Raw genomic sequence first — 12,908 nt, 5'->3', positions numbered from 1 at the left:
AATAGGTTGTCATTTAGTTAATAAGTACACACACACATTCCTGTGTGTTACACAACCTTAATTAGCATGCATCTTTTTGAAAGTAAGTGCTGAAGCAGGTATTATTTTGGTTTGTGTGTCTGTGTATGAGGCCGAATGAGGAGAAGGAGGAGCCGAGGATGAAAAAGGATAAAAAGACAGAGGGAGTGCGTCATAGAATTACAGCAGCAGTCGTTTATCATCCACTGACAGTCATTGTGCCTGAAGTGAGCATAACTCACACATGCAGTAGGTGTTTCAAGTATGCTCACAGGAAGAGCGTGTAAAGCTGCTTTGCAACAATTACTTGTTAAAAGTGCTATGCAAACAAACTCAAACGTGTAACACAAAACCTGAACTGTATACTGATACTGATCAGCTTTCCATGAAGTGAGCAGGACATGTAGTCATAAACAAAAAGGAAGAAAGAAGGAAGGAAAGAGATCTAAAGGAAGTGAGGGATCTTTTAAGGAACTGTGTTTGTTGTAGTGAGGTTGTTCGGGTTGTTTTGAGGGATGTTATTTAATCTGTTACATGTACATGCATTTGCTGTGTCTTTAAATGGTACACTTGCTTTCTCATACTGCGCACTAGAGATCTAGTACCCTCATAAGTCATTACATAATGCTAAGGAATTTTTACATAATAATTCATTACAGCAGTGGTCAACAACCCTGGTCCTGGAGATCTACATTCCTGCAGAGTCTGGCTCCAACCACAATCTGACACACCTGCTTCAGCTAAGTAACTTCTTCAGAAATCTTTGATTGGCTGGAATAGGTGCATTAGCATGAGGTAAAGGGGTGCTGCATGTTAGATGCCGGTTAGAACTAAACTCTGTAGGAACATAGATCTCCAGGAGGAGAGTTGGTGACCACTGCATTAATGCTACTTTTTGTAAGATTTGGGGATTCTGGTGAAATGTGTAACTGCGCACTACATACAGAATAACATTTTGTAGCGTTGGTTCGGATCGTTTCCCTGAGTGGAAAAATCTGATGATTGTGAGCACATTGAAAGAGTATTCAAAGAGAACTCAGTCAGGTGTACGTATTACACCTCCATCTTATATATTATAGCTATAATAACTGCAACAATACAAAAAAAACTGACTTATGTAAATTATTAGGCATACACGTTTCAAAAAGTTGGGATGGGGCAACAAAAGACTGGTAAAGTTGTGTGATAATAAAATAAAAACACCTGGTGGTTAACTGGCAACAGCTCAGTAACATGACTGGGTATAAAAAAAAGCATAACAGAGACGCTCGTCTTTCAGAAGTAAAAAATGATGAAGAGTTCACCACTCTGTGTGGGCAAACAGTGCAACAATTCAAGAATAACCTTTCTCAACGTAAAATAGCAAAGAACTTTGGGATTTCATTATATACAGTACATAATATCATTAAAAGGCTCCAAGGAAATCTCTGTTTGCAAGCAACAAGGCCGAAAACCAATATTGGCTGGCCGTGATCTTCAGGCCCTCCGGTGGCACTGCATTAAAACAGACACTGTTCTGTAGTGAAAATCACTGCATGGACTTTCGAAAAACACTGTCTGTGAATACAGATCATTGCAGCATCCACAAATACAAGTTAAATCTTTACCATGCAAAGAAGAAGCCATATGTAAAAAGGATCCAGAAACGCCACCGCCTTCTCTGGGCCTGAGCTCATTTAAGTTGGATGGAGTGTTCTGTGGTCCGACAAATCAAAATTTGAAAATTTTTTTGGAAATCATAGACACTGCATCCTCTGGGCTAAAGACCACCTGACTTGTTATCAACAGTTTAAAAGCCAGCATCCATGATGGTATGAGGGTGCATTAGTGCACATGACATGGGTGACTTGCACATCTGTGAAGGCACCATTAATTATGAACAATATATACAGGTTTCGGCAACATATGCTGCCATCCAGACGACGTCTTTTTTAGGGAAAGCCTTGATTATTTTAGCAAGACAATGTCAAACCACATTCTGCACATATTACAACAGAATGGCTCTGAAGTAAAAGAGTCCAGGTGCTAAACTGGCCTGCCTGCAGTCCAGACCTGTCCCCCACTGAAAATGTTTGGCATCTTATGAAATGAAAAATATAACAAAGGAGACCTTAAACTGTTGAGCGGAAATCCTGTATCAAGCAAGAGTGGAAAAACATTTCACTTTTAAAACTACAGCAGTTGGTCTCCTCAGTTCCAAAACACTTACAGAGTGTTGTTAAAAGAAGAGGTGATGCAGTGAGAAACATGCTCTGGCCCAACTTTTTTTTTTAAATGTGTTGCTGGCATCAAATTCAAAATGGGCATATATTTGTCATGAAAAGTTCAGATAATGTTAATGGCATGTAGTGTTTTGAAATGGCATAAACAATTGGAGTTTCAAGGTTTAGATATAACAGTGACAAACAACTACAAAAAAAGCAAATACAGGCTTCTTCCTCCCAGCTTGGTAGCGTAATGTGAAAGGGGGAGACCTAACAAGTGGGTGGAACTGGGCATGACTGAACTGGGGAAAAAATTGGGAAAATCCAGGTTACACAAAGTACCAGTATTGGAACTAATGATTGTATTACCTCCCCAACACGCACACACACATCAGACAGACTGTCCTCTCAGTATTCAACGAGGACTGATTCTTCACCTGTATGCTTTGTATATGATAATGTTCATGTCTCTACGCATCTTGAGTCAGACGTGTAACAAGCACTGTTTGATTCACCAATAGGCAACATAGTGCTGGCCTAATTAACTTGAATAGTTGTGTATTAATTTGTTACATTGGCCTTCAATTCTGTATTAAGTATTTTGAAACTTTGTTTTTTTAAGCTGTAAAAATAGTCTAAGCTACAACATATTTCATCAGCAAAGACATTTGAAAAGAACAGTTGTTGCTAATATATGGAAAATGGAACAAATTACTAATTCAAAGCTGGTTTAGTTAAATACATCATGCACTCATCATCTCAATTATGGAAGTATAGTGCTACTAGTCTGTGGTGAGTTGGTGTTTCAAGGGCAGAGCTACATTTTGTAGTAGTTTTATTTCAGACTCTCTCTCTCCCTATTTGTGTGTGTGTGTGTGTGTGTGTGTGTGTGTGTGTGTGTGTGTGTGTGTGTGTGTGTGTGTGTATGTATGTATGTATGTATGTATATATATACTGTCAAATGATTAGGCCATGATTAAAATAATTAATATTAATAATTTAAACAAATATGTATATATTTAGTTGCTCCTGCATCAATATCGAAATACATAGATTCAATTTGGTTATGAGGGGATGTGAAGAAGTACCTCAAAATTGCATATATCCAAAATATGTATATACCATATACTTCTCCCATACATCTCTGTATGTGACTGATACCTTTAATTCCAAAGCATGTCTGTAGGTCTACAATAGAGGTAAATCTTTAGCACTGCACTGTAATATACATCTCCCATCCCCCTCTTTCTTCTGTCCCCAACTCTATCTCTCTCTCTTTCTCTCACACACTATGTCTCTTTCTCTCTCTCTGCTGCTTTTTCTTGTACCCTAGTGAACTCTGTTACCTAAGACAGCCCCACTGGAGGGGGAAGGGATTGGTGACGTTGCAGCAGATGGGAGGAGACTGTGCGTGTGTATGTATATGTGTGTTTGTCACGCTGGCTTCAGCGACTGGTGGATCGAGCGGGTGGTGTACCCAACGGGGATCTTCCTGACAGGCGGAGCTGAAAGGCGCTTTTGCAGCGCCACATTGTTTTGTAAGCATCCGACTAGCCTTTAGGCCATCTGGGCCATTCACCCTCATTGATGCCTCTGTCCTGGAGCTAAGAGCGCAGTCCGTGCATGCTAGGATGTGCGTTTTCTCTTCTGAGAAGAAGAGGAAGAAGGTCCTCCAGAAGAGCGTGTCTAGCCCTGGTCTAGCATTATGAGTGAGTAGAGCTATGTGTGCTTCTTCTGTGCTGAGTCAGAATGAATGAATGACTAGCCTGCTTGTAGCAAACAGTTGAAGTACAAAAGCAAGTTGGAAGAGTGAGTAGAAAGTGGTTTGTTGAATCACTGAAACTTTGCTGTGGGTAGGTTTTTCCTAATGGAGTTTGGAGGAATGCTTGACTTGGTCTGAGTATACTTTTAAAGCAGCTCCTGGAACAAATGGATTGCGAAATAGTTCAACTTTTAGATTTTTTTTATTGCTGTTTTGTTTTTCCATTCAAGTGTAATTATGTAATGTAAATGTAACTGTAACACATTTAATTACATAATAAGTTGCACAATGAATTACATTTACTTTCAGTTTACGCTCAACAGGTTTGAGTCTACACTTCTAAACTTTTTATTTGTCAAGAAATGACAAAACCATGGCCCAGATGTTTTTTCTTTCCCTAAAACAATAGCATGTCGTCAAATTCAAATCATAGTTAAATTTTTCATCTTCATCTTTCAAATTCAAATATAATGTCAATTGAAAGTTTAGAATTTACACTGAAGAGAAGGGAGAATTTCTCCTGTTGATTCAGTGAGCTTTAATATTGAATTACACCATGTGATTTCTGTGACTTTAAAGGGTTAATTATTTGTAGAATCATGTCTGTGGTTGTTTGGTAGCATGTAGTAAGCCTTTGTTCCATGTGACCAAGGACATGGTTTCACTTTTCTCTGTGAGTGTGGTGATATGCAGGTGGAGACTGAGAAGTGTGTCAAAAACAATGGTGCCTTTCATTTCAAAGTTGGGGGGGGGGTCAGTAGGGTCCAAAGGAAGCTGAGGGAAAGTGAATAAAAAGATGAGAAATGGCATGTAGTCAAAAAAAGACTAGAACAAGACTTTATTTGATCTGAGCTATATACATAATACCAAAATAAAGCACATTCCTAAGGTCTTATTACTTGCTGGACCTTGCTGGAAGTGGGGCACAACATTTATGGCACCTGAGTAAGATTGATGAGGCTGAGCTGAAGGAATTATACAAGAATGAGTGTGGTCTGAGGTTCCAAAAATAACAGAAGTCCTCTTTGGTTTGGCTGGAAGTTAAACAGAAGTGCTTTCTGGTTTGACTTTTAGAAAATAAAAGGTTCCTACCTAGTTCTAGGCTTGGATGTGCAGTTCTATAAAAATTTACTCTTTACATTATATGTAGGTTCTCTGAACTTTAAGAAGGATATTCACACTCACACATCCTGTTTACACAGTTGCTTCTTTGTAGAACCATCCATTGAAAGGTTCTTCAGGAAACCACAAGGGGTTCTTCTTTGCCATCACAACTCTTTCAAGCACCTTTATTTTTAAGGCTGTAGCAAACGACGGTCTCATAGACAGAACGTCTGATTGATCAGAAAATCAGAATCAGAAATCCTTGATTTGTGGTAAAATCCATATTTGTCACTTATAGCTGTCCTCATTAACTTCATAGTCCTAATTTTGTAACAACTCACTGACAAGTTCAGCCTCACAGTCACAGTTTCATTTCAAAACCGATATGCTAGAGTGCAGTGACAAGAAAAAGTCTGTTGTTGTTCTGTAACGTACTGACTGCATTGTGTATATTTAGTACATACTTTAAATCTTATATGTTTTGTCTTATAAGAAGATTCATCCAAATCTGGTTACCACTGAACTTTGGATCTAGTTAGTTAAGATGAAATGAATGCACTTGCACATCTACGGAGGTGTTCTGACCAAAGTTATTTGGAAGACGTCAGAAGCATCATAATTTGCTTAAAAGTGCTGGCAAATAAGTCCCTGTGCGTGTGCAAAAGATTAATCACCCAGCTTGGGAGAAACAGGTATTTTATAAATAGTTACATAAGAGCATGTAGAATTTGTTTGTAAAGTTTTCAGTATCAAGTGTTGGGTGTAGAATGCAAGAGAATGCAAGGAATGCAAAAGGAATGCATTTCTTTGTTCATTAAAAACATTGGCACAGTGTATTGAGCGTTTTGCGGGTGAGCACAAACAAGCCAACCTTTCAGTACTGAGGATACACATATAATTACTTTTTAGAACTACTGTTTCCTTGGAAGACATGTGAACATTCATATACAGGCCATTTTATTAGAAACACTTATTTTGCTGGTGTACAGTACATGTATCTGTTCAAGCAGAGTTTGTATTGGCCAATCTCTGTTACTTCATCAGTGGTCAGTTTCTTAATAGAAATGGGTCTTTGGCAGGATGTTTTTAGGTGGTGGACCACTCTCAACTTGGCAATAATGTTTATTTAAAAAATGACAGCATCTAGTAAGCGCCACACTCATGATCATCACACATTATCATGCCTCTCCATTGTCACTGCTGTGCTGAGAATGACCCACCACTCAAATGGTTACCAGTAGTGACATATTGAAAAGAAAATTCAGGACGTTAGACCGAAAATCGAACCCAAAAACCAAAAGAAAAAATGCTTTTATATAAAACTTGCCTTTCTTATGCTTTTGGTTTAATGTAATAATGCTGACAATATTCAATATAATAGGCAATATTCACCATGTTGGGAAAGAGAACTAAAAAAAAAGGAGAAGCAGAGAATTCTTTTTTTTGTTTGTTTTAAACAAATACAATTAAATAATACTAAAATGATTGAATATATTAAACATTTAAATACAATAATTAAAATATTAAATATAATTAAATATTATTATATATTAAAAGTTGTACAATTATAAAAATATAATAGTTAATTTCGGTATTTGAATACTGGCATCTCACAGCAGTTAACCTAGTACTCAGGTACCCATGCACATCCTTAATACAGACAAGAAAGAAATGGCACCAGAACCTCAGTATCAAATAAATTTATCTGTTTATTAATTAAATAATTTAAGTTACACCAACCCCTGTTTTTCTTTCTAGCACACATAAGTGTCACTGCTCCAATTAGAGGAGTCTACAGCATGCAGCTTAACACTCTGAAGGACTCAACCCCAAATTTAAAACTCAAGGACCTCAACAGGACACTTAGCTAACACCTCTGTAATAGTGTCACTGACACACATATGAGCCACATTGCATTTTTTCCTCCTGTCCCCCCTCCTTCCTCTGCTGTGGGCTGTGTTATGAAAGGGTGAGAGAGGAGCATCTGCGGCGACAGTGGACTAGTCGTTAACCCCCTTGAAAGGGCCCCAGTTCCAGCGTGTGAGATTATGTAAGGCAACCCTAGTCCTATTTCCTGGTTTGCGAGTCTGTAATTCACGCTGCCCACTGCAGAACACATGAGAGAGTCCATAGACACACACATCCCACCACACTCTGACGAGGACAGGCGTTTCAGATAAAGAGACAGGAAAACAAGGAAGTGTACAAATACGTAGCAAGACAGTCAGCTTTAACAGGAGGCAAGTGAGGGCAAAGACGAGAAGAAGTTTCTTTGCCCTGAGTGTAGTGTGTTCAGGCTCTTGACCAGCTGAAACAGTGCTGGTGGGAGTCCAGGCAGTAGCTGACGGGTCCGTGCCTGGCTTACTCTGGACAAAAAGAAAGCAAGAAATTCAGACAAACAGAGAAAAAAGAGAGAAACCGGACAATTAAGAGGAACCGGACACCCCCCTGTGCACCCAACAGCAACCATGCTCCTGCTGGACGAGTCCGACTCCCTAACAGGTACGTGTCCTCGCCAGCGCTTCTGTCACCCTGACACTGACCTCCTTTCTCAGCAGCCAAGTGACCCTCTTGGGTTAGAGGTAGATCCACAGGTCAACCGAAGAGCAGTCAATAAGAGTGAAAGAGATCATATAGCTACTAGATCAACAGGAGGACAAGAAAGAATGACATGGACAAGGACTTTTTGAGTAAAACTGAGTACGTTTTGCCATTAAAGGTTTACCCAGTTGCTGAAGTGTGACATTGGAGGCTAAGCTTGTCCTGGGATGCTTCATGCTGCTGCTTCTGTTCAGTGTTTTGAATGTGGAGGTTGTGTAACTTGGGTAAGTAGAGGCAGCTGATTGACTGGGAGGGAACAGGATGACTTATTGGAGCATATGATTAGTAGATCAGCATTTCACACCTTGTTTACTTAATGTAATGGAACATTACTGAAGATGCACCCTGATTTTCAGTCACTGAAAATAGTCAGAATGTTTCCATGGAGAACATTCTGCTCCACCATTTAAGAATAGCTTGTTCATGGGGAATTTATAGTAACTTGGACCTTAGAGACACTTGTTGAAGCTTTAGCATCTCACCACTATTGGAACGGTCTCTCTTTTTGTAATCCTGAAGCCTAGATAAATGTACAAATTTAGAACAGATGCAGTTACTGGTGCTGTTTCAACCTGGCATTGTAGCTGGCCTGGAAGGTGAAAACTTTGGATGATGTCATATGTATTTACATGTGTATTTGAAGCTCAGTCTTTCTTGACTGAAAGAGGACCATCAAATGTCTCTCTATAAGGTTGCACATGCATTTGTGGCCTTACAGTGAAGCCTGAGGTGCTATCAAAGTTTGAATCGCTGCCATAATTTGCTTGGAAACAGCTGCTTTTTCACAGCAACTCCTGTTCCTCAGGCATCCCCTGCCTTCCCCAAGCAAATGACTTCATTCTTTGTCTTCCCTCCTTTACTTCAAGAATCTTTAAAACTGTCGTTGAAGTTTCAGTCTTGAACAAACGCGTACTCCCTTCCTCCAAACTTGAAAGCGTGCTAGAATTTGGACGTCGCAGCAGGGCCATGTGGCTCGAACCTTCCTGCCTTTCCGCCTGCAGCGGACTGAGCAGGTTACACAATGTTTGTGTCAGGTTATGGAAGCGTCACAGGAGTGTTTCAGCAATCACGTCCGCCGGGCTGCTCCACACTCTGGCTTGTCTGTGACACACTGGCCCAGTTCTTAGCCCCAGCGCAGCTGCATGGCACTCGCTTTCGTAACACCTGAGCAGGCCCACAAAACTGAGCGCTGTGTGGGGAAATGTTGAAAATAAATTTAATTTAATGTATTCACAGTCATATATATACATTTCTTTAAATATTAACTCTTTGAACCCTAGCTTTATTTTTGAGTTATTAGTCTGAAGACGTATTATTCACTTACTCTTATGACTTATTTGCCATTATGATGTCATAATATGATTTGGCAGAATGATGTCATAATGCTATAATTGTGACATCAACTACTTTGATGCTAATACATAGTTATTTAGTTACATGCAGGCTAAGGATTTCAAAAACAAAGCTGAGAGACTGGTTGTTTGATCACAGAGAGCTACTTTAAATGGAGCATAATCTTCATAAGAACACCTTCTTTATTACTTAAAGAAGGTGTTCTTATGGAGAACATACAAGGTGCATTTGTATGTCAGAAAAAAAACACAAACATACATACAAGTGCACACTGTCTGTCTTCTGAACTACCTGTTGCATATCAATCTTTTAAAAACAAAAAGACACTTGAGAATCCATCCACAAGCTCTTGAGATTCTTCGCTTGTTTGGGTTTTGTCAGTAGATATCTTCTCAGTGTTCAGTGTGAAGGAGTCAGGTGAGTCACTCTAGGATCTGTGCGTAATAAATCTCTTAAAACAACACTTATCTGAAACATCTGTGGATCTGGTGAGTGCTAGCCTGTGCCCCCACTGTGTGTGGTGTATGTGTGGCGTTTGTCCTTACCAGTGTACACTATATTCCAGTAATAATGTGTGTGTGTAAGTAAGTGGTATGACTGGACAAGCTGTACTGTTGAACACGCACGTTGTGTAACAGCCATTGGTTCAGTTACGTAAGCGTCCCTGCTTCTCCGACCCAGCCCCTGTCAGCCGGTGTGTGTGTGTGTGTGTGTGTGTGTGTGTGTGTGTGTGTGTGTGTGTGTGTTTGTGCACTCCTTCCCAGCAGGGGGTTCAGAGCAAACTGGAAACTAGTTCAGCTTATTGTGAGGCACTTTTTTGGGAAAAGGAAAGGGGGTGAAACAGAGAGAACTGTTCACTCGTCTCATTTTCTATTCTGATGACATCCTTTCCTTTACTCCTCTTGTTCCAGCTGTCACTTCTTTGCTTGACTATTGTGCCATTGAGTTTCCTGGCTCTAATTACTATTGGTTTTATCGTACCATGGAATCTAACCCTCCAGGGACAGACTTTCCTGCTTGTAATCTTTGAAACTGTTCTTCAATCTTTCGTTACCAAATTTTGTGTGTTTTTTGGTAGTTTTGCTAAATATTCTTATGCTAATTACTAGAAAACATACAAAGTACAAGTAGACCCTTAGCTTAATTTTCTGGTGCTAGCTTGATTTTGTTCATTCTTGGCAATTTGGATAGATGTTGTAAGAACTTTCTAGAAAGTTATGTTATCTAGGTCAGCGATGCCCAGTCCTGGTCCTGGAGCTCCAACCCAAATCTAACACACCTGATCCAGGTAATCAAGGCCTCCAGTGACATCTGAATATTGCAGCCAGGTGTGTTGGATGGTGTGGTACATCTGAGCACCCCTGATCTAGGTGTTCCAGTTTAGTGTTGGCTTTAATTCGTTTGTCCTTGGCAAGGTTCATTGTACTAAATTTTGGGAGAGCTTTCTAGAAAGTAAAGTCATCTGGTGCTGGCTTTAAATTTTGTCCCTGGCCAGGTAAATTTTTCTGGATTTTGTGAACTTTCTAAAAAGTTAACTAGTCTTAGCATTGTAGGTTTCAGGTCTTTAATTTTTTAATCCCTGGTCATTCTGATCTAACTAGATTTTGTGAGAACTTTCTAGAAAGCTTCAGTGTTCTTAGCTAGACTACTAGGCCAAGCGGATGAGCCTCACACTTGCTGCTAGCTCGTTCTTATCTATTATATCACATTAGCTTATCCTAATAAATGGATTTGATAAGCTTGTGGCACTGACCTACATTATTTCTTTTCTCTTGGCTCCTAGTGTAACATTTTTGCTGGTTCTTTATTTAACCTACATTGTATTCATTTTATTCATATACACATATGTAATAAATATAAAGACTTATTTTTCTTGAATCTCTTGCATTTCTGGTGTCGACCAGAGGAGGATGCGTTCCCCTTTTGAGTCTGGTTCCTCTCGAGGTTTCTTCCTCCTGTTGAGGGAGTTTTTCCTTGCCACTGTCGCCAAGGCTTGCTCACTGGGGGCGTGGACCCGGATTCTCTGTAAAGCTGCTTTGTGACAACGTCTGTTGTAAAAGGCGCTATATAAATAAATAAATTTGTCTTGACATTTAAAGACCCATATTCTTTAAGTTCTTTACAAACAAGCACAATCTTAGTGCCCTCATTTTCAATCAAAACACAGTTTCTTTCTTCTGCACTGTATGCCATACAAATTAATGCAACATCAGAAATTCAGAATTACTTTTCAGTGCCTCTGAATCCTCTACAGAATTAGCAAAAATGTCTCTAAATCTACACTCGATCAACAGAAAAGACAAGACATTCATTTTGGTAATGTAATAAGACTGTATGACTACAGTCAGCGTTTCAGAAAAAAAAAGAACTTGTTTAGATTAAGACTCCAAATATTAGTTTTACATATTGGTAGTATAAGATATTATAAACTCCCCCTGTGGATGAACAAAGTGGCGATTATCCTGTGTTTCATAATGCGTCCCAGGGTGACTTACATAACGCACAAACTGCCTCTGTCTTTCAGCTTCTCAGACTTTAAGAGGTGTACTCTGAGTGTAGGTTGACCAGGAAGAAATCAGACAGTCATAAAAAGTGAGATGATGGTAAATTTTATTATTCTATTTACTGTGCAAATCTATGAGCTCTCAAATTAACAGTGATAAAGGTGGTTGGCAGCTTGAAATGGACGTTACTTACCAAACACAAAATTGTAAAAAACTTTCCATCATCTTGATAAATTTGCCTCAAAAAGTTCTTGACTTGATCTACTGAGACCCTTTTTAATCAGCTGTCAGCTCTGTATACTTCAGAGGAGTCAGCTCAATGTGTCATTAGTTGGAAATCAAACTCAGCTGGGATGAATTAGCCAAGCTGTATGAATTAGCCAGGACGCCTAGCGTTTTGAAAGCTCAGTTGGCAAGGAGCAAGCCCATTAGTGAGACCCCACACCATGCTGGAAGTGCAGTGCCATGGCTTGGAGGCACTGCGGTAAGATGTGGGTCTCCCACATAGACTGTCAGTTTCATTTCATGGTAGGTGTAGAACATGTAAATCATCAGTCCTGAGAACATCAGTCCTGGTCCCTGAGTATCTATTGAGCATTCTTATCTACTGCTCTGAATTCAGCTCATTAAGGCCTTGCTAATTAGCTGATGAGTTAAATCAGGTGTGGTTATTAAAGCGGACTGCTGAAAGACCTATTCACATGACGATGTAGACAAAACAAAAACCAGGTGTGAATTTGTTAACGCAGCGGAACCCTCACATCAAGTCCAATGCATGGAGCAGACGTAAAAGGAAGAAGAAATGGATTCCTTGAGTAGTAGCAACGATTAATTTGACATTTTCTTTTAACTAAAACACACATGCACTGGGTGCGCCCCATATTAGTTCCACCACTAATACGAGTGCAGAAACTGTTCCAAAAGTATTTTCAGAAGTCAGTGCGGGGAATTTGAAGCATTGCTTGCAGATTTGCTTGGACTGCAACCGTGACAATGGAGCTCCGATTGATCAGCCTGGTTTGAACACATCCACACAATGCAGAGGTATTTGGGGACACAATCCTCCCCAAATACCTCAAAACATTAGCTGCTTCACCCACCAATCGGCGAGCTTCTGTCTCTGGTACTCTTGATTAACTAGAGTTGCAGCACTGGTCTGCCTCAAAGTGGTGCTCTAGCAGTTTGGTGGAAAGGGAGAATTGTTACTAAAACCAAAGACAAAAGAGATCTGTAAGATCTCCACTGATGTGAAGAGAAAAGAGAATTTCCAATAGAAGAATTGTTAAATCAAACGTTTTGTTGGGATTAAAGCTAGCATCAGCGCCACTATGGAGAGCGAGTTAGCAACCAGCGCTGGACTAG

The 12,908-nt window shown here is 39.7% G+C and overlaps 1 protein-coding gene and 1 long non-coding RNA gene across 8 annotated transcripts in view; one reads left to right on the top strand and one right to left on the bottom strand.

Annotated features, from left to right (window-relative positions):
• LOC118813367 (helicase ARIP4-like) overlaps nucleotides 1-12,908 on the top strand; it is an 89,660-nt gene that overhangs the window by 39,436 nt on the left and 37,316 nt on the right. Inside the window, exon 1 of one of the 7 annotated variants that reach the window (XM_036578664.1) lies at nucleotides 3,828-3,931. The exons of 5 other annotated variants lie outside the window; for them this stretch is intronic. In XM_036578664.1, coding sequence (XP_036434557.1) covers nucleotides 3,928-3,931 — 4 coding nt within the window. In that variant the 5' untranslated portion in view covers nucleotides 3,828-3,927. Of the gene's footprint in view, nucleotides 1-3,827; nucleotides 3,932-7,281; nucleotides 7,591-12,908 lie in introns of those variants that run through there. One more of the 7 variants, XM_036578663.1, reaches the window with a different exon arrangement.
• LOC118813369 lies at nucleotides 6,780-7,761 on the bottom strand. Its single transcript, XR_005007633.1, has 2 exons — nucleotides 7,632-7,761; nucleotides 6,780-7,454 (listed from the first exon to the last, which is right to left on the bottom strand). It is a non-coding gene; the product is annotated as an uncharacterized LOC118813369 (long non-coding RNA).

This window comes from Colossoma macropomum, unplaced genomic scaffold (assembly GCF_904425465.1).
Source record: "Colossoma macropomum unplaced genomic scaffold, Colossoma_macropomum, whole genome shotgun sequence".
NCBI lineage: Eukaryota > Metazoa > Chordata > Actinopteri > Characiformes > Serrasalmidae > Colossoma > Colossoma macropomum.
The sequence above is the reverse complement of the archived record's forward strand: the minus strand, read 5'-3'. Positions and strand labels throughout refer to the sequence as shown.